At 32.2% G+C, this 20,212-nt stretch overlaps 4 protein-coding genes across 10 annotated transcripts; 2 read left to right on the top strand and 2 right to left on the bottom strand.

The window, feature by feature from the left end:
* Positions 1 to 2,527: 2,527 nt before the first annotated feature.
* Positions 2,528 to 4,647, bottom strand: LOC123193987 (probable plastid-lipid-associated protein 8, chloroplastic). The gene is made up of 4 exons (XM_044607087.1): positions 4,399 to 4,647; positions 4,136 to 4,259; positions 3,044 to 3,223; positions 2,528 to 2,938 (listed from the first exon to the last, which is right to left on the bottom strand). Exons 1-4 carry the CDS (start codon positions 4,594 to 4,596, stop codon positions 2,748 to 2,750), a joined length of 693 nt encoding a protein of 230 aa, XP_044463022.1. The 5' UTR covers positions 4,597 to 4,647; the 3' UTR covers positions 2,528 to 2,747.
* Positions 4,648 to 6,441: 1,794 nt separating this feature from the next.
* LOC123194985 (glycosyltransferase BC10) lies at positions 6,442 to 13,027 on the top strand. 6 transcript variants are annotated; one of them, XM_044608508.1, is made up of 12 exons: positions 6,443 to 6,659; positions 6,859 to 6,907; positions 7,001 to 7,380; positions 8,198 to 8,296; positions 8,683 to 8,783; positions 8,893 to 8,964; positions 9,080 to 9,170; positions 11,353 to 11,433; positions 12,040 to 12,099; positions 12,198 to 12,320; positions 12,408 to 12,446; positions 12,533 to 13,027. In XM_044608508.1, the coding sequence occupies exons 3-12, from the start codon at positions 7,042 to 7,044 to the stop codon at positions 12,659 to 12,661; spliced, it is 1,134 nt and encodes a 377-aa protein (XP_044464443.1). In that variant the 5' UTR covers positions 6,443 to 6,659; positions 6,859 to 6,907; positions 7,001 to 7,041; the 3' UTR covers positions 12,662 to 13,027. The 6 variants fall into 6 exon arrangements, with proteins under 6 accessions (XP_044464445.1, XP_044464443.1, XP_044464444.1 ...); XM_044608509.1 differs by having other exon boundaries at positions 7,019 to 7,380; XM_044608511.1 differs by having other exon boundaries at positions 6,444 to 6,659; positions 7,158 to 7,380.
* Positions 13,028 to 13,910: 883 nt separating this feature from the next.
* On the top strand, positions 13,911 to 17,173 carry LOC123193986 (selenoprotein H-like). 2 transcript variants are annotated; one of them, XR_006497185.1, is made up of 5 exons: positions 13,911 to 14,323; positions 15,627 to 15,723; positions 16,499 to 16,558; positions 16,667 to 16,797; positions 16,869 to 17,173. XR_006497185.1 is itself a non-coding variant. In XM_044607086.1 (4 exons), exons 1-4 carry the CDS (start codon positions 14,040 to 14,042, stop codon positions 16,745 to 16,747), a joined length of 522 nt encoding a protein of 173 aa, XP_044463021.1. In that variant the 5' UTR covers positions 13,911 to 14,039; the 3' UTR covers positions 16,748 to 17,173. The 2 variants fall into 2 exon arrangements, 1 of the variants encoding a protein (XP_044463021.1); XM_044607086.1 differs by having other exon boundaries at positions 16,667 to 17,173.
* A 1,328-nt stretch (positions 17,174 to 18,501) lies between these two features.
* On the bottom strand, positions 18,502 to 19,335 carry LOC123194207 (fasciclin-like arabinogalactan protein 3). The gene has a single exon (XM_044607364.1). It carries the CDS (start codon positions 19,333 to 19,335, stop codon positions 18,502 to 18,504), a length of 834 nt encoding a protein of 277 aa, XP_044463299.1.
* Positions 19,336 to 20,212: the final 877 nt, after the last annotated feature.

A 20,212-nucleotide genomic window follows, 5' to 3' on the forward strand; every position in this document is an offset into this window, starting at 1 on the left:
ATATTATATATATATATTATATATTAATATATATATAAAATATATATTATATATATTAATATATATATTATATAATATATATAATTAAAATATTAAAATTATATATTATATATAATATTATAATATATATTAATACATATTATAATATATAATATAATATAATATTATAATATATTAATATTATATTATAATATTATAATATATATATATATTATAATAATATAAAAAAAGAGTGTTGGCGTTGACCTTGTTTTTTTTAATTAATTATTTTTATTCTCAACGCCAATCCTCTTTTTTTTAATTAAATTTTTTTTTAGAAGGCAACCCTTTTTTTTAATTAAAATTTTTTTGTTTAAAAAATATGAACACCTACCCTTTTTAATTTTTAGAATTAAATTTTAATTTAATTTAAATTTAAATTAATTTGATTTGATTAGATTAATTTGAAATTTGATCCAAATTTAAATTAATGCAATAAAAAAAGAAGAAAATGATACTAAAAATTATATATTTTTGAAAGAGTATCATTTTCTTATGGAAGAGTTACTTAAAAATTTGAATTTAATTAAAAAAATTAATAAGGGTGGGCATTCATATTTTTTAAACAAAAAAAATTTAATTAAAAAAATAAAAAGGGTTGCCTTCTAAACAAAAAAAAATTTAATTAAAATTTGGTGCCAGCCAACCCACTTTTTTATATTATTATAATATATATTATATATTATATATATATTATATATATAATTATAATATATAATTATATATATATTATATATAATATATATATATATATATAATAACCAAGAGTTGGCGTCGCCAACCCTTGGTAATATTATATATAATATTATAATATATAATATTATAATATATAATATTATAATAATATTATAATTTAATTATATAAATTATAATATATTATATATTATATTATTATATTAATATTATATATTATATTATAATATATTTTATATATTAATATATATAATATATTATTATATTATTATAATATAATATATATTATTATATTATTATATTATTATATAATATATTATTATATTATATATTATTAAAAAAAATTTAAAAAGGACGCCAACCCTTTTGACGCCAACCCTTCAAAAAAATATACCAAGGGTTGGCGTCACGCCAACCCTTACTGCCTTTTTTTTTTTTTTTTAAATTTTAATATTATAATATATAATATTAATATTATATATATAATATATTTTATATATTATGATATATAATATTATAATATTATATATTATATATAATAATATAATATATTAATATAATATATATATCGTAATATATAATATTATAATATATTAATAAAAGGGTGCCAACCATTTATTTTATTTTATTTTATAAAAGAGTACGCATGTCAATCTTTGCATTATATCTTTTTTAAAGAGATGGGACCCATATCAATAAAAAAGCTACAGTATTATATTATAATATATATATATATATATATATATATATATATATATATATATATATATATATATATATATATATATATAAAAGGGCAATAAGGGTTGGCGTACGCCAACCCTTGGCGCGTCAACACCAACCCCCACTGTTCTCAGTTTTAAGTTTTTTTTTTTCGTTTTTTTTCAGTTAAACGTAAATTTTTTTTTTCAGTTCAAATCCTTAAATGCTAATTTTTTTTCAGTTTTTTCCTTCCTGTTTTTGTTTATGAAGATGAGGAAAAAGAGAGAGTATTCCTTTATCACTTTGAAAGAAGAGGAAGAAGAGAGAAAAAAGTTGCAGAGAAGAAGAGAGAGAATTTGTGTATGAAAGATCAAAGAGGGGTATTTTGGGAAAGGTGAGTACTGTTGTGGTATATTTGTTAAAGCTTTAGGATAAGTGACATTTTTGTATACACGGAATAAAAAAGTGTTAAAAATTTCAATTTCCCAATCTTTCATGCACAAATTCTCTCTCTTCTTCTCTGCAACTTTCCCTTGATATAAGTTTCACCCAAATAGATGATGATTGTCAATACTCATTTTATTAACGCATAAATATTATTGCCCGAATTTTAAACTTTAATAAAGGATTTGCTTGTGTAACTTCATGTAGCATTATATTATAACTTGGCTTATATTATTGTCATGGAGCTTACTATTTTAATTCTCTCTACGAAATCAAGTCTTCAATTTGTCTCTCTCCAAACGAGAAGAGAAATTTTTGATAAAGATAAATTATATATTTATGTCATAACTCATAATATATATTTCATTATCTTTTTAACAATGATTGAAAGAAAAAACTTTGAAGAATTTTCCAACAAGTATAGGGTAAGAAAAGGGAGAAAAATTTTCCCCTGAGAAGGGGACAAAGATTTCACATCATCTCCATATTGGGAATGGGCAGTGACGGTAAAAGGATTCTCCTACGAAAATGAAAATAGAGATTAAAGTATTCGATCTGCCCCTACCTCTTGTCATCTCTAATTTTAACGGGCACTGGGCATTAGTGTTGCTTCTGATCCATAAGAATTAACAACCCATAGCACCAGCCATTTCAGCCAATTTACTGTCTGACTATGTTTTCAACATATTTTGTTCTAATTCATATGCATGATAGAGCCATGGTTCAGGGCCATCAAAATGAAGAAAACAAACTCTTGCAAATATCACTCTGCTTGCTACTGCAATTTGCAAAGAAGCATTTAGGAAGAAACTATCGCCAATGCACAAGCCACAGAACCAAAATGACGTCTCTACAGTTTCTCTCGGAGTCTATTTGCGTCTTTGGAATACAAATAAAGAGCCTCTGGATCCTAATCCCAGCCTGATTTTCTCGTCTATATACGTGATCTGCAGCTTAACCTCACTCTCGCCACCGTACCGGAACTCCAATCCTCCAACTTTGAGTTCTGGCAGTTCGAATATTACTTGAATCCATTTGTCATCCAAGGCGTAAAGTTTTCCTGTCAATGTACAAAAGAGGAAGACACATCAGTGAAAGTTGCAAAAGGGCAATGAGTAATATGTTCCAACATTCAAAAAAACATGATTTGCAGGCTGTACTCTACCTTTTAAAGAGACTTCTCCGTCAAGGAAACCCAAAGCAGTGAAGGAGACACTGTTTTTGACAGTGTCAGGAGCTTCAACAACCTGAACCATTTCCTTCGCTTTGAAGAAAAGGCGGCCCACTGCACTTCTGTAGCCACCTCCAGGAGATGTTGGGTTTGAACAGTACATTACATCCCACTCTGGAAAAATCATTTCATCTATTAACACCCAAGAATCATCCAAATGAAATGAAATGAACTGTAATTTCAAGTAAAGAAGAATCATTTCAAAATTATTGCTGTTTTCAAGCGCACCTGTGGTATACCAAAAACCTATATTTTCCTTCCTCAAGTAAGATCCTAGTTTCATATACTTTACATTTGGGATTGTAAAAACTAACTTTTGAGATAGTAAAACCCAAAACCATATAAATCTTACATCATAAACTCATACCATACTCTTCTATGTAAAATCTAAGTCTTATAGTTTGTACTTGTGATTGCCAGCTTTGTTCAATTGAGCTCAAGCACAAGATTGAATTTAAGGAGTTTAGTATATTTGAGCTCAAGCTTTGGGGTGTCCTACGAACCTAAAAGAACTTGATTTGAATCGGTTAAACGATATTGTTTTAACTAATATGCATCAAAATAACATTATTTTGATTTCATTACAATATCAAACTGAGTTTAGTTTAATTCTATAACCAAACTTAAGCAAAACTCAAACATAACTTCTCTCAAATTAAGTCAAACTTAATTTGACACAAATCCACGCCTACTCCGCAACGGGGACTATTGTTCTTTAGTTAATTAAAGAACGACGGCTTCCTCAATTGCCATTCAATATTTTTATGAATCGGTAGGATGCTTCTCTATATAAAATTGCTTTTCTCTTTTTTTTTTTTCCTCTTTCTCCTAATAGTTGTTCATCATATTTTTTCCATGGCTTAAATTTTGTGGGCATGCAATGCATTTTTTTTCTAGGGTAAAGTGCCTAGGAGGTGAAGCAAGCTTGAAACAAAATCTTCACAAGCAATCTAAGTGCAATGTCAAACTCACATACACTGCCTTCTACAATTCAGAAATAAATAAATACATGAAGCTGAAAATTACCTCCAAAGATAAGAGGGCTTTTAACTGGTTCGTCAACACAATATTTCTGCAATTCCTGAGCTACCTCTGCAACCTCCTCGTGTCCTTCTTTGGTCAGTGAAACTCCTCTATCTGTTTGTGTCACCTGATTCAAAATTAAAACTCGGATTTTCCCTCAGGGAAGTGAAGTATCAAGACCCAATCAAATGAACTTCAACAAAAAAGTAAAAAAAATATATATATATATATATATATATTTTTTTTTTTTCTGATAGATATCGAACCTTGGAAAGAATAGATTGAACCAGATCATCAGGGCCGGTTCTCAATTCTGGGTTGGAGATGGAAACAGCTTTCACTATTCTCAATGACTTTCTTTGACGTTTCTCACATGGAATGCTTAAGGGTTTTGAAACAGAAGCTTTTGAGATTTTGAGTTTAGAGAGTAAAGATGGCAGTGGCGGAGAGAAAGAACAGGCCATGGAGATGGAGCAATTGCGATGCTGCTGAGGCAGAAGTTGATAGATGCGCAAAGGATTATTTTGTGAATTATTAGCACCCCATTGGTTGGGTGATGCCACGTCGGCAGAAATCAGAAGAGCAACAGGCCTGCATGGCTAGGCTACTAGTCTATTTGCTGCCACGTGCGCAGATTTTTGTTTTGCATTATCCTTTATCTGGTTTTTGTGTTTGTCCAAGGCAGGTAGGCCCAATGAATTGGGCTCAAGCCCCGATTTAAACACACACACATGAAAGAACAATTTTACAAATACACAATGGATATATAAAATAAATGTATAAATAATATATATTTAATTAGATTTTATATATTTAATTATATAATAATATATTATTTATATATTTATCTTATATATATTTAAAGTGTGTGTATATATATATATATATATATATATATATATATATATATATATATATATATATATATATATATATAACTTTATTGAATATATATTTTCTATTTTTCATTTAAGCAATATTATATGTATTTAATTTTAAATATTCAATTAAATAATTTATCATCATTAAATTAATTATTATTTAATTATATAATAATATATTATTTAAAATTTAATCGGATATCCAAATTGTATTTATCTAATTTTATTTAATTTGTTTAAAAATCGTTAATAAAATGATAAATTTTTATTTTATAAATTTAAAAAAAATCAATTTTTTATTCATAACTCACTTGTTAACATTTAATTTTATTACAAAATAATACGTCAAAAGACTTATTCTCATCCAAAATTTAATATATTTTTAAACTTTTATTAGTAAAGTTTTAAAAAATTAAATATCTACTATTTTATTAAAATTTTTAATTATGGTTAAAGATAAAAATATTATTTAACTAAAAATATTTAAAAAAACTAAAACTTTGTTGTATTTTTTCCTCTTAGTTTAAAAATATAATAATTACCCCCATTTAAGTTTTCAAAACTCATATTTCTCCCCTAGGGTTTTATTCTCCCTTTTCTTTCTCCAACCAACCCCCATATCTTCTTCTTTATCGACCACGAAGATGGAGACCTCTTGATCAAAGATGCATAGAGTCACTCCCTCCTTGACAACCATGAAGATCAACCGACTGGTAAAAAAGATGCACCAATCGAATATCTCAACGATCAAGATTTGTTACACAAATATCAATGGCCACAAAGATCGCAATGCAAAATTAAAGGCAAAGGGCAAAGTCTTGTCTCAACTAACAAAGGGTTAGAGGGAGCGTTGCATCTCCGCGCGATGAAGGGGGAGAGAGAGTGTCACGTCTCAACTTGACGAAAGAGGAGAGAAAATGTCACGTTCGTGGCTATTATCTCTGATTTGTCTTCATCTGGTTAGCATCTTCATTAAGGTATGGGGTTTGGCCAAAGAACATCATCAAAGAAAGAAAGGGGAGAATGAAATTTGAGAAAATGTAAAATTTTAAAACTTAAGTTAGAGAAAAAATTATAAAATCTTTAAACTAAAGAGAAAAAATGTGATAAAATTTTAGTTTTTTTAATATTTTTAACTAAATGGTAATTTTACTTTTAATTATAACTAAGAATTTTAACAAAATAGGAGGTATTTAGATTTTAAAAATCTCATAAATAAAAATTTTTAAATACATTAAATATTGGGTGAGGATAAGTTTTTTGGCCAAATAATATTGTAATACACCGTAAATAATACATCATTTTTGAATTTAAATAAAAAACTTCAAATTCTAATTTAATTATTTAAAAAGTTAAATTAAAAAATAAGATCAATTTGAATTTTAACATGGTAGTAAAAGGAAACTAAGGTACATAATCTTCCTTTGTACTGGTCGTAACTTAAGTTTAGCAGAAGCTGAAGTCTGTGTATATGGAATCCACCTCTACTGAGAGAGAGTGGACTAAAGCCATGTCGCTATTACAACGATAATAAAGTACTCCTTAATCATCTGGTTATTCGCTAATCAGGATTCTAAGTTCAATTTACCATCGTCTTTCCTGAAACTCTTGATCTCCGCTTAATCATCAGCTTCGTTTAATCGCAGGTACTGTTTTCTCTTCTGATTGAATCGGAACCGTTGATTTGCCGGAAAATGTATCGCCAATCACATACTACTACGTGTTTTTATAATCGTTTGATTTGAAGTTGTTTTTTTAGTAGAGTGATAGTTTAGTTTGATTGTATAATGAATTTGAATTCAAATTTCTAGTGATTTAATTATCTTACGTATTGAAACATTTCAGATTCTTTCGTGTTGATGATATAAGTTGGTCGCTGTTAACCTTGCTAGAGGTATAGTGTTCTTTCTTATCGCATTTCATGGTAGCGTGTTGTAGTTGGTAGTAAGCTTTTGTTTGTTTGTGGTGATAATAATCATAAATGAAGGCAACTGGTACATGGCAGCTAGCCATTAGAGATTTCTAGCCATGTCTGGATCACGACAGCAACGAGCGCAATCGAAGAGACCGATTTGGATATTTTTCTTTGTTTCGTTGGTTATTCTTTTTCTGATTGGTGCCTATGTTGTTTTCCCATCAAGAAGCTTCGCTACCTGCTATTTCTTTTCTTCTAAGGATTGTACTATGCTCGTTCAACCTCTATCTCCTCCTGCTAGGGAACTGACTGATGATGAGAATATGGCTTGGGTTGTTATTAATGAACTTCTTAAGAAACCTCCTGTTCAGTCAAAGAACCCAAAAATTGCTTTCATGTTCTTGACTCCTGGAGCTTTACCTTTTGAGAAGCTGTGGGAAATGTTCTTTCAAGTAAGGATTTGATTTTGTTTCTTTTCTTTGCATTAAATGGCAGATGTTCTTTTAATAAGATTGAACATATGCTCTGGTTGCCGAATTGGCCTGTTGTTTTTGTTAGATATAGTATTGTTTTGGGTTGAACATAATAGTTTGTGCTGAGACTTGTCAGTTTTACAGAACTTTTGAGCCGTCTTACTGGTGTTTTAGATTTCCATCTTGACCTCCCAACACTTTGATGATTAGAATAACAAATTATTCTTATATCAGCCAGTTCAGATCAGTAATCCTGATGGTTAGTCACTTTTATGACGCTTGTGATTGTGGCTTACTGATTGAAATTGTTCCAAGGATGAGATAAGTTATTAATGTAAATCTGAAGTTTTTTTAAACATCAAATGGCTAATGCTTAAAATATTATATCATCAAAATTTCACATCATGGTTACAGGAGATGGTAAAAGTTGTGTCTGTAAAATAAGTTCAAGAAAGTTATTAGATTCTTGAATCATTGGGTACACATGAGACTGCCCCTCAATGAAATTTGATAAATCTGGTGGTTTCTCATTAAAGTGAGGTTTTGGGACTCTATGATGGTAAAATATTAAGGAACAAATTGAGGATTGTGTGATGCTGATTGTTAATTTGGTAATTGCAAAGTCTTTGTTATAGTTAAGGTCTCTACTGGATGCTTTTGTTTTTTTTTTTTTTTTCCGTGAAGGATTTAAAATGCACTTTCTTCTCTCTCAAATTCAACAACGGCCCCTTTAGTAGCTATTTTGACGTATTTTTGCCTTGCTTACAAAATAATCTGTTTTATTCTCTTAAAACAGGGCCATGAGGACAGATTCTCTGTTTATGTACATGCATCTAGTCAGAAACCTGTGCATGTGAGCCATTACTTTGTTGGCCGAGATATTCATAGTGAGAAGGTACATAGAAGGACTTATAACATACATTTCAAATGGAAGAAAAATTACTAGTCTGTTGTTATGATATCAACATGGGGTTAAGGCTACAAGTTAAAGGACACGAGAATGAGTTCTGTTTGAAATCGTTCTTGTACGAGTGGAATGACTGCATATATATATATTGTAGAAGTGGAAAGTATAGATGCTTTGTTTGTGAAATATTAGGCATTCGTCCACTTGATATGTGAACTGTTGGGAAGCTTGATGATTATCTTTAATTGTCATCACTGCTGATGGCCTTTTTGATGTGCGGACAACATCATTGTTTAGTTCCTATCCTCATATTGGTGCTTTTTTGTTAGTGAAATGAGATTCTGGAATCAATAACATTAGCAAATTCCCTCTAGGTCGCTTGGGGAAAAATTTCTATGCTTGATGCAGAGAGGAGACTGTTGGCACATGCACTTCGGGACCCTGATAACCAGCAATTTCTTTTGCTGTCAGATAGGTTATTGATTTACATATTTTTCGTATTATTCTTTTATGTGAATCTGTGATTCTTGTTATACCTTGTGATTTTGTGTAATTCATTTAAACTTTTATCTGTTTCCTTACAGTTGTGTGCCGCTGCATAACTTTGATTATGTGTATAACTACCTGATGTATACGAATGTTAGCTACATTGATTGGTAAGCAACCATGTGTTGTGAAACGAAACCTTTCTTTAACATTTTGATGTAAATTTACTATAAAGTTGACATTCAAATTACTTTGCCTCCTGGTTGACTCTTTATCTATCTCCAGTTTTGAGGATCCTGGTCCACACGGAAATGGCAGGTATTCAGAACGTATGTTGCCTGAAGTTGAAAAGAAGGATTTCCGGAAAGGTGCTCAGGTATTTCTTTTAGCATATTAACATTTGCTTGATGTACAACCTTGGAGCCTACAAGGTATTGAATTTTATATATAATACGATTGTCCCATAAGGCCCTCTAATGTTGGGTAGTTTCCATATAGCATATATGATATGAACCTTAGGAAAACCACACCTAAAAATTTAGCTATTGAGACAGGAGAGCTTAAGACCATATAAATCTCACACTAATTGCTCATATTTTCTAATGTGGGATCCAAGTCTCATATCTTATATTTGAGATCCTAATATACCATCACACTTCGCAGTCTTGGTGTCCACGTGGGTTGATTGTGTGCTAACTCTCTGTTAGCCCCGGATGAACACTGTAACGCCGCTGTCACCACGCATGCCGCACGATTGCAACTAGGAGACATAATAATGACTCTGATACCAAATGATATGAATCTTAGGAAAACCATACCTCAAAAACTAACTATTGAGATAGGAAAGCCCAAGGTCATCCCACACTAGTTGTCCATATTTTCTAATGTGGGATCCTAGTCTCATATCTTACACTAAGATCCTAACAATATATTATCATTTTTTTACACATGGGATCTAGTGTGGCTAACCCATATCCTATATATATTGCTATGTTCATAACTCCGTTGCTATATGGATGATGTACTATGCATTTATCACTCTCTTACCTTATAAGCATCTTTAGACTTTTTGACTTTCTCTCATTCTTTCATACTTGATTCATATCAGTATATTAGTGTTTGAAAGTTCTTTTTATGGAGCTTTTGCTCTTGCTTTAGGTCAGAACCCAACCAACATTCAACCAATCGATAGTAAACACACCCGAACACAACAATTAAAATGAATGAAATAGTTATTTTATTGATAAAGGGGGTTCAATGTTTATAATAAGTGGATAAACCAACAAGTCGAGGAGCTGGGGCCTTCTAATTTTAATCATTCATGGCATTAGAAACCTCCCAAATCAGCCTAAAAGGCTGTCCACAACCAAAACTGCCCAAACCCTACTCTCTTCCTTCTCACTTTTTTTACAACTCTAATTACCCTTTATAAAATAAGCCATACTCTTCGGAATTGGGACATGTGTCCCAATACCTTAGGTCCTAACATTACCTACCCTTTTGAGAATTACCTTATCCTTAATGTGGGAAAATTGGAAAAAAAAAATTTCAGCTGTCCAACATATATTAAAATATATGTGTATACACACACACACACACAGTGTGTCTCCAATATATATACACACACACACATTTTAATATATGTTTGTTGTCCAATTGTTTTTTCAAAGAAAATAGAACTATTTTTTTCCTCAAAGGCAATGTCATTTTCTCCTTCTTTTGAATCTTCATGCACTTCTCCTACTTCACTCTCATGGTGACTCGGCTCACAAAATCTCCCTTAGTTGCTTTTCAAACCCTAACTCACCACTTCTCGACACTGGTTTACATTTTGATGTCTATTCGTATTCCAACATCACCACTCCTTATCGATTTGCTGATCCAAGCCTCCTCCCGCAACATTTCAGCTTCTCCGGTGTCAAATCTCCTTTTTCCATAGACAACTTGTCTTCCTAGAACCATATCTCATCAATTCAACTTTCCTCTGTGACAATCCATATTCTTGGCAGCTTATCCCTGTGATGCATTAGTTTCTTGCTGCTGATTCAACTTTTCTAGCAACAAATCACCTCCTTCCTCAAGAATTCAATCAATCAATAGTAAACACACCCAAACACAACAACTAAAATGAAGGAAATTGTTATTTTATTGATAAATAAAATAATGGATAAATTGACAATTCAAGGAACCAGAGCATCCCAATTCCAACCATTTAAGGCGTTGGAAACCTCCAAAATCAGTTTAAAAGGCTGCCCATGGCCAAAACTGCCTAAACCCCAATTTCTTTCTTCTATCGTATTCTACAACCCTAACTACCCATTATATAATAAGCCTGCCCTCTAGGATTGGGACATATGTCCCAAAACCCTAGGTCCTACCACTTTAATGAGCAAGGAAGGCCAGGCTGAACAGTAGAAATGATTTCTCTGCTTATCTCTTCTGAAGAAATAAAAATGCTGATTTTTTCCATCTTGTTAGAATTATCTAAGACAAATTTCTGCATAGACAATGAGATTGCTTTCTCAGACATCATTCAGGTTCATTCATGTGTGTTTCAGTGGTTTTCCATGAAGCGGCAGCATGCTATAATAGTTATGGCAGACAATCTTTTCTACACGAAATTCAAGCTGTACTGCAAGGTAATATCATCATTGGCTTTGTCGTTTTAGTATATGTAACATTTGCTGTTGATCCATTGAGAATTTTCATCTTGAATCTATGTGTATGCTGCAAATCCTCTGGTTTGCTTACAATAAAACAAAAATAAACTCTTCACCTATGTCTATTGTGTCTTCTAGACGCTTGTGCTTCTTCTGATTCCACTCGCTTAAATCTGTATTGGTTTTGCTTCAACATAATTAGTCTTTGGTATGGGGTGCTGAGGGTCATCTATGTATGGCTAGGAGGCCCTGTGTTTTGAGCATGTGGAATCATATATGGTTAGTGATATACTAAGCTGTTATGAAGATCAATGAATTGTGGTTTCTATTTGTACTTCTTGCTTTCAGATTCTTATAGTTGCTGTGCACTGAATTTTGCTTAATTTTGTTCACCCTTTTTATAGAACTGATTTCTGGAATGACTTAGATATTAACAACAAATGAGCTGAACATTTCAGTTGGTTGATAGAGGACCTTTGTTGTGACCTAATGTAGTGGTTATTAAGAAGGCAACCCTGCTTTCTTGGTTGCCATGTTTATGACTTACTTTTATTTGCTGTCAAAATTTTGTTTTTACTTTTGCAGCCAAATATGGATGGGCGAAACTGCTACACAGATGAGCACTACTTGCCAACTCTATTTCATGTCAGTGCATCAATCAGTGTTCATTTATTTGAAACTTAAACTGCATTGAACTCTTGATTTTCCTTGTCACCAACTCCATCTACTATTCGGTTCTTCAGATGTTTGATCCAAGCGGAATTGCAAATTGGTCAGTGACTCATGTTGATTGGTCTGAAGGAAAGTGGCATCCGAAGGCATATAGGACTCAAGATGTTACTTTTGAGCTCCTTAAGCGTATTGCAGTATGTGTAATAGTATCTCATTCCTTGTTTTCTTCCTCAGTGTGTGTTATGCTCACTGTATTTGATACAATTTGTTATCAATTGCAGTCCATTGATGAAAGCGTGCATCTTACCAGTAATGAAAAGGTACAAAGTTCAGCCTTGGTTGTGCAAATTTTCTTTTCGTAAAATACAACTTAACCCTTTTAATTTATATTCATTTGCTGCTGCAGAAGAAAAAGACTGTCCAACCTTGCTTATGGAATGGAATGAAGCGACCTTGTTACCTATTTGCGAGAAAGTTTTATCCTGAAACTCTTGATAGATTGCTGTACCTCTTCTCCAATTACACGACAGTTTAGCCCTTTTTTCGCTCATCATAGTTAATTTTTGGTTGGATTAATATCATTTGGCTCCTGCTCTTTCAGCCACCACGTGTAGCTTTAGAACGTAAAGCAGCCAAATTATACACTTCTGGATATTTGAACTTCACTCGATAGATTAGATGTTTGTAAACAAAAGCAGATCGCCCTGTTTAGTTACTAGTGCTTGACTTGGGACCTTAGCGAAATGGGAGGCTTTTCAGCTTGTTTCTTATTGCTGCTTCCCCTTGCTGTCATCAGATTTAGGCCTTCATATTTTTGGGATCGTGTTGGTGTATGTACCCTAAAAGTTCACCACAGGATATATTGGTTTATATACTAAATGAGTGTATTTTCTGTTTTTCATTTTTTACATTCTCTTAATTTTGGAAAACTAACTCTCTGGCCCTAAATAAAATTGTAATTTATAAATCCATGTCTGCGTGTGGATTCAAGTTAGATTAAAACTGAACAAGGATTATCTTAAATTTTGTTCGAATCTGAAATGGTGAGTTCAAGTTTAAGTTAGAGTCATTTTGAATGACAAATAGTTATATCAAAGAACATGACTAGTTGTTGGAGAAGGAGAAGAAGAATAATCAATAAAAAAAAAATTTGTCAAAAACAAAAAAAAACTAATTAGAGAAGAAAGTTCTTATGAAAATTTATTAGTGAGTTTTTAAACTTGAGTTAAATTGTCAATTTGTGTTTAGTAAAATTCTAAAAATAAGAAATGAGAAAAGATAGAGGGGAAGAAAAAAAATTTTAACAGAAGTAATTTGGTAATTGAAATTCATCCATAACATTGTATTCAAAGTCTCCCGTAAAGTAACTTTGGTGGCAATGGAAATATTCAAATCTTCTCCGGCCAACCAAAAAAAAAAAAATCCAAATATCTGTTTAGAAGAGTAAGATTTTATTATTTTAATTCACAAAATATCGATGTCTCTGTCCACTTCAGACCAATCCAATTCAGACACGTATAACTTTGACAGAAAATGCATTCGCTCAACAAATCCTGCAAATCCTTTCATCGCCTCTGACAGCCTCACATCCCATTCCATTGCTAGCTGGCAATCTCTGACGTGGCAATAGTCCTACCTTGACCAACTATTGACGACCACGATTTAACTTCTTACTTATCATCCCTCAATCAGCAAATCAAATCCATCCACACCGTCCGTTCAAAAATCAACCAGTAGATTGACAGCGCGGGAAAACACAATAAAATATAATATAATATAAAATAAAAAACAATATCTGCGTCTTCGAACCGTCAAGCTCAAGTGCCATTAAGTGGGCACAGAAGAAACCGACGAAGGCCACTCACGTTTTTCTTTTCGAGGAGGTGTTTTGTTTTTTGTTCTTGAAAGTTGAAATGGCGCCGAGGAAGAGGAAGGCTGAGGGAGGAGAAGAGGCACCGGCGGAGAAGCCTGTGACGACATCGATGAGGATAACTCGGAGCACCACTCACCGAGCCAACTCGGAGTTGAAGCAGTCGGCTACTGAGTTGCGAAAAAACAAGGCTAAGAAGGCTAAACCAGCTCCGAAGCAGAAGAAGAAAGAAGCGAAATCTGAGGAGAATGATTCTGAGAAAGAGAAATCGGAGGAAGAAGTTGCTGGCGATGAGTCGGAGAAGAGAACTGTTGTGATTGAGCACTGGTAACTTTTCGTTTTTCTTAGCATTTTCTTGTCTCAATTTGTGTTTGATTTCCAATAAAATGGAGGAAAGATGATTCTTGAAAGTGTTAATTTCTTAGAAATAACTTGTTCTCATTTGACAAAAGAGAAAGATCTCTCAAAAGAATCTAAGGTTCTAAAGGATATATTGGTGACTGATTTATAGTTTTTAGGGTTTTGAACTCACAGCGATCCAAGACTTGATATTTTATTTGTATTTGATGCTTCGTTTTATTTGTTGAAAAAATTGTACGATATGAGGGAAAATGTGGGCAAAACTTATGGATTTAGTGTTATACATCTTGTTTAAGTGCAGGCTGACTTACCTGCTATTTTTTTCTTGCTTTTATATCATTTCCATATTTGGTTGTTGAGAAAGATTATATACAAGATTGAGGTAATAAGGTGTATGAGTATACCATCAACGGATTTATTTAATCCTTCATGCTGCATGTCACGGAATTAATTTACACCCACTAGACGACAATATGGCCCTTTTTCTGAAGGAAATGGAAATTATCCTTTCAAGGTAGGGAAGCCTCGTACTTAGAGAGACTGATTGAATTTGACTTTCTTTATGAAACTTTTTGGAAGAGTGATGCTTTAGTTGTTAATAATGAACCGGTAATGATGTTTTGTTTCACACATGTTGTCGGATGCCCTTGGACTTGTTTCATTAACCACGTACAGAAGAGGTAATTTTTCAATAGTTTATTTTTGTTCTTTGTTTGGATTTTTAGTGTTGTCAGATATAATTCTTTACGATGTAAAATTCGGGCTGAATCTGAATTGAGTCAGCTCAGTTAGGTTCAGTGTTTGGTTCAATGCTAGTTGAAATTTTAGTTAGATAACTTGGTTAAAGTTCATTTTGAATCCAATCGAAGGTACTATTTATCTCATTATAACATTATTTATTTTATCAATAACATTGTTTATCTTGTCAACAACCTTCTAACGATAGTCATTTTACAAAGGATGCTAATTATCCTACTGGTAATATTATCTATTACGTCGGTGACACTATTTATTCCATGGACAACTCTTTGATGACATTTTTGACCAATCTGAATGATCTCAAGCTGACCATTATGGATTTGAGTTGAACTTAAGCTAGCCTATGATTGGGTTTGACTTTGCTTGAATCCAGTCCTATGTAAGATGCCTAATTTTGAGAACATTGCCGATTGTTTGGCTTCAGATTTTGCAATGTGCTTACTTTCTGTTGAGAATAACCTTTTCTTTATTGTACAATAGCCTTCTCAAGTAAATTTTTGCTTGACTTTAGTAAACAGTGCAATTCATTCAAGACAAGAGCTAATTTAGTGAAAGAAGGTTTGGAGAAAGATGTGGCGGGGATCAAAGTGGTGCTGAATCCTGAGAAGGTATACATTCATTTATTGAATCCATCAGGTGTAATGAGGTGATGATCCGCAATTTACCGATTTTTAATGTCCATTTCATTAGTACTTTGTCTCATTAGATGTAATGAGGTGATGATATGCAATTTATGGATTTTTAATGCTCATTTCATTAGTACTTCGTCTCTTGGGGCATTGAGAAGGCCATGAAAATTTTTTGTTCTACTCTTGTTTGATTGGGTTTTCACCTTCTGTTAGTTAAAACTGATAAATCAATTTTTAGTATCATCTGTGCTTGGATCACCTATTGTTTAAATAACCCTTTTTATTTCATGGTAGAAAAGATAAAGCTGTAAGTTAGAAGTTCAAAGAATTTTCAGCTGTCCTATGACACAAATGTGAAAATTAGTGACGTACTGATTGAGAAAGGAAGCCGCTAATTACCATTTGCCAGCAACGTATTGCAACCTGTTCAGCCTTGAGATTCTGCTGTGATGTTTGTGAGAGCTTTGGTTTATATACCTGCAAGATTTTTGGTAATTGTGGTGAATTAGTGATAGGTTCTGGATTTTGTTTACCATTACAAAGAAGCAAAATGGAAACAGAGAGCTGTTAGTCAGTAGGAAAAGAATTGCTGGTTCTTTGAATGATATAAAACGCACAAAATTTGCAGAGCAATTACCCTTTACCTAGGAATTTTTCTTCACATAGAGAAATGTGTTGAGATGCATTCTTGTTTTTATACAGATATTTTAGCAAGTTGAATTGGTTTTATATTTCTTATTCCTTCTTTCTACAGCCAAGAAGGGGCTGCTTTGAAATACGCGAGATAGGTGGAGAGACGTTCATTAGTCTTCTGGTATAACTTACATCAAGAGTATTCAATTTGTAGCTGCTTTACTGCTATTAACTAATTTGAATGCATCAGCCTTGAGGCTGTCTGATTTCCGATCTGCCTAATTTGCAGGACATGAAGCGACCATTTAAACCAATGAAAGATCTTGACATGGACAAAGTGATTTCTGAAATAGTGGAGAAGTTAAATTGAGTTTGATGCTGGCGGTCAGCCTTTTTTGCATTTGCTTGAAGCTAACCAAGGTAGTTTGGATGCTAATGGAAACCTTAGCGCTGAGAATTTATTGATGTAGGCTCTGTGTGTTTTGATTCAGGGAAAACCAGAAAGTTGCCACTGATGAAAGCCTTTTTGGATACTGTTGGCCTACTCAATTGTTGAGTCATATATGCGTATGGGATTTGGCTTTAGGATTTCTTGATGCTAAATTTAATATACTTTGCTTCATCCCCTCTTCCACTTGAGCTTCAATCTATTATTGTTATTATTTTAGTAGATCGTTCTTCCATCTTGGGGATCTATGGCCAATTTTTTTTTTTTTTAATTGATGCTATTTGATTGTATCAATGGGTGTTTCCCATATATGCAATATCAGTATCTAGCTTTAGTATGGGAGGTTTACAACTTTTTCCTTAGGAAAAATCTTCTTTAACATGTGTTCCTTCTCTTAGAATGTCCATTTGTGCTTAGAGGTAGATTTAAATCAAGTCAATTCGAGCTGAAACCTTATGTTTTGTTTAAATAAGTTTAATTCCAAATTGAAGATTTAATTGTCATAGTTTGAGGGCTTGTTGCAAGTTTTTTTATGAAGAGTTTGGTTGGGTTTCTCTTTGATGGTATTACTTATCTTATTAATAGCGTTTTAATGATATTGTACATTAAATATTCAAATTGAAAAATCAAATTGAGCTTACATTGAGTGTAAAGTTTGTGTTGAAATATCATGTAAATAGAAAATATATCTGATAGAATAGGAACGTTAAAATATCTTTTTTAAGTTATAAAGATATAGTTAAAGGGATTATTTGGTTTTAGAAATTTAAATATTATTTTAGTAATTTATTTTTTATTATTTATATTATCTTATTTAATATGTCAATAATAAAAGGTAATATTTTATTATTAATATTGATGTAATAGATAATAGAGGAAGTAATTTGTTTATTATTTTTATCTAAAGTATTAAAAGATTATCAAAGTAATTTTGATTTTATTATAATTTATGAATTTTTTAAAACAAAAAATAAATTTATTTTTAATTAATATAAAAATATTTTAAAATAATTATATTCATAAGTATTTAAATAAAATAATTTATTAGTATTTTTTATTATTTTTAATTAAACATAATTATTATTTATATTTATCAAATATAATAATCATTTATATTTAATAATTTTTTAAGATCTCTTTATTTTGATAATAAAACATTATTTAAATTAAGAACAATGCTATGTGTATCTATTTTTGATACATAATTTATATATACAGTGATATGTCATCATGTAATTAGATGATTTTAAAATATGTGTTATAATACGATAAAAAAATATCTAATTATATAATAATACCTTATTTATGTATACAAATTGTATACTAAAAATGTATACATATAATTTTATTGTTAAATTAAATGCTCTTAGTAGTTTTCTTAGATTATTTGAATTCGTTTTTTATATAATGTTTTTTTTTAATCAATATATTAAATTATTTTGTAATTTCATTTTTCACAATTTCATTCGAATTTAGTCTATTTATCTATTTGATAATATTGTTTATGACTCTAATAGTTTTTTAATGATATAGTGCATAACTCAAATTTAGAAAAGATTTAAGTCCAAGTCAAGCAAACCTTTGATCAGGTTTGCCTCCATCTCCATTTTAAAGGAAGATGAAATGCACTCCACACAAATAACACATTTAGCTATAAATATTACATATTTATAATGTTAGAATAGCAAAGCCATGAAAGCCACAGCAACAAAACTCATGTCCTCGTACACTCTTGAAGCTCCAGAATCAGAAGCATCGGGAGTTTCATCCTTAGCAGGTGACGGAGGCGACTCAACCGGTGATTCAACAGGCGCTTCAATAGGTGCCGGTGCCGGTGCCTTAACGGGCGCCTCAACGGGTGCGTCAACTTCTTCTTCTGATTGGGGAGAGGTGGCAGGCGCATCAGACGAAGACAAAGAAGACTTTTTAGGAGGCTCAGCTGGAGGTGAAGTGTAGGGCGGCGGCGGCGGCGGAAGAATAACTTCGCCAATACCAGGAGCCACAATGGGCTGACTCACTTGTAAAATAGAAATATTATACGGCTGAGCATAAACAGCCCTGACCAATTTGGCAACCGGAAGCGCATCTTTCGCCGCCGAACCAAAAACAAATTCGCCACCGGCCATCCGTGTTATGTTCAAAAACCCTTGCCTGTGCTCTGCAACGCCGGTAGTCTGATACAACGTAGTAACCACCGTCCTCTTTGGAAGCTTTCTGAGTTTCTGCATATCGTAATAATCAAGAACAACATGACCACTCAGAATCTTCTTAACCTCTTCAATGTCTCTGTCTTGAATACCCGCCAGGGGCCTGTTATCGACGGCCAGAAGGGTGATGGTCCGGCGACTGGCGATCGATTCAGCAATTTTTGTCGCCATAAGGAGGTCACTAAAGTCGACAAAATCAGGGTAGTTGTTCAGAATCCGTGTGACGTTAAAGGATTCTACATTGACAGAGATGAAGAAGACAAAGAGGGCTGCAAGAACTAGGGAAGAAGCTTCGGGATTCATGATTAATTTTGTTAAAAATGAATCCTTTGTGCATGGCGATGGCTGCATAAGAATAAATGAGTCGTGCGATAACTAAATTGGATCAACAAAAGGTGGAGGTTAGAGTTTGATCGGTGAGAATGATTTGTCTTCCAAATAGTACGTTTTTGGATGTATAAATTTTTTGGTATTACCAACCAGCTAGCCATATTAAGTCCTTAATTAGTATAACTTGTTATGATACATGCTTCATGTTCCGTATTTATCATAACAGTAATTCTTTATACAAATGGTTAGTATTAACAGATAAAACAGCTTGAATTTATGATTGAGCTGTAATTTTTCATTTGAATCAAATTTGAGTTGAATAGTTCAGTGCAATTGGAATCCACCTTACAACTTTATAGGGTTGGATTTGAGTTAAGTCAAGTTTTAGTTCACCCAAACTAGAGTTCGGCTCGATTTGAGAAGAATTGAGTTTGAGTTTAAATTCATTTCAAAGTTGTTCAAACTCAACTTATTTGAAAAGAGTTAAACACGAGTTTGGCTCGAGTTTTGAATTTGGTTCAATACTATAGTCAAGCAAAAAATTACTAAAATAATACTGTTTTAATACCTACTAGTTTGAACGACAATGTTTTAGTTGATTCACATAAAAAATTTTTAAATTCGTAAGCTTGGTGAATTAAATATCTCTAAAGCTTGAATTTGAAAATATTTAACTTTGAGGTTTGAGTTTGAGTACATTTGAACCGAGTTTTTTTTCAAACTCAGTTCAAATCCAATCCTCCAAATTTGGGACTCTAATGGTATTTATCCTTGGTTGAGTTCAACTTCACTGGAGAAAATTCTATGCAGTGCAACAGAAACAAATCAGCAGAAGTAAATGCTAGTGAGC

The sequence above is a fragment of the Mangifera indica genome, chromosome 13 (genome assembly GCF_011075055.1).
Source record: "Mangifera indica cultivar Alphonso chromosome 13, CATAS_Mindica_2.1, whole genome shotgun sequence".
In the NCBI taxonomy this organism is placed as follows: Eukaryota; Viridiplantae; Streptophyta; class Magnoliopsida; order Sapindales; family Anacardiaceae; genus Mangifera; species Mangifera indica.

What these genes read in the sequence shown, in the direction of transcription:
- LOC123193987 (XM_044607087.1), bottom strand. Translation starts at nt 4,596, where the DNA reads ATGGCCTGTTCTTTCTCTCCGCCACTGCCATCTTTACTCTCTAAACTC. An exon ending in TTCAATCTATTCTTTCCAAG is followed by an intron (nt 4,260 to 4,398) that starts GTTCGATATCTA and finishes ATTTTGAATCAG; the next exon opens with GTGACACAAACAGATAGAGG. An exon ending in AAGCCCTCTTATCTTTGGAG is followed by an intron (nt 3,224 to 4,135) that starts GTAATTTTCAGC and finishes TGATTTTTCCAG; the next exon opens with AGTGGGATGTAATGTACTGT.
- LOC123194985 (XM_044608507.1), top strand. Translation starts at nt 7,042, where the DNA reads ATGTCTGGATCACGACAGCAACGAGCGCAATCGAAGAGACCGATTTGG. An exon ending in AATTCAAGCTGTACTGCAAG is followed by an intron (nt 11,434 to 12,039) that starts GTAATATCATCA and finishes TTACTTTTGCAG; the next exon opens with CCAAATATGGATGGGCGAAA. An exon ending in ACTTGCCAACTCTATTTCAT is followed by an intron (nt 12,100 to 12,197) that starts GTCAGTGCATCA and finishes TCGGTTCTTCAG; the next exon opens with ATGTTTGATCCAAGCGGAAT.
- LOC123193986 (XM_044607086.1), top strand. Translation starts at nt 14,040, where the DNA reads ATGGCGCCGAGGAAGAGGAAGGCTGAGGGAGGAGAAGAGGCACCGGCG. An exon ending in ACTGTTGTGATTGAGCACTG is followed by an intron (nt 14,324 to 15,626) that starts GTAACTTTTCGT and finishes GCTTGACTTTAG; the next exon opens with TAAACAGTGCAATTCATTCA. An exon ending in AGACGTTCATTAGTCTTCTG is followed by an intron (nt 16,559 to 16,666) that starts GTATAACTTACA and finishes CCTAATTTGCAG; the next exon opens with GACATGAAGCGACCATTTAA.
- LOC123194207 (XM_044607364.1), bottom strand. Translation starts at nt 19,335, where the DNA reads ATGAATCCCGAAGCTTCTTCCCTAGTTCTTGCAGCCCTCTTTGTCTTC.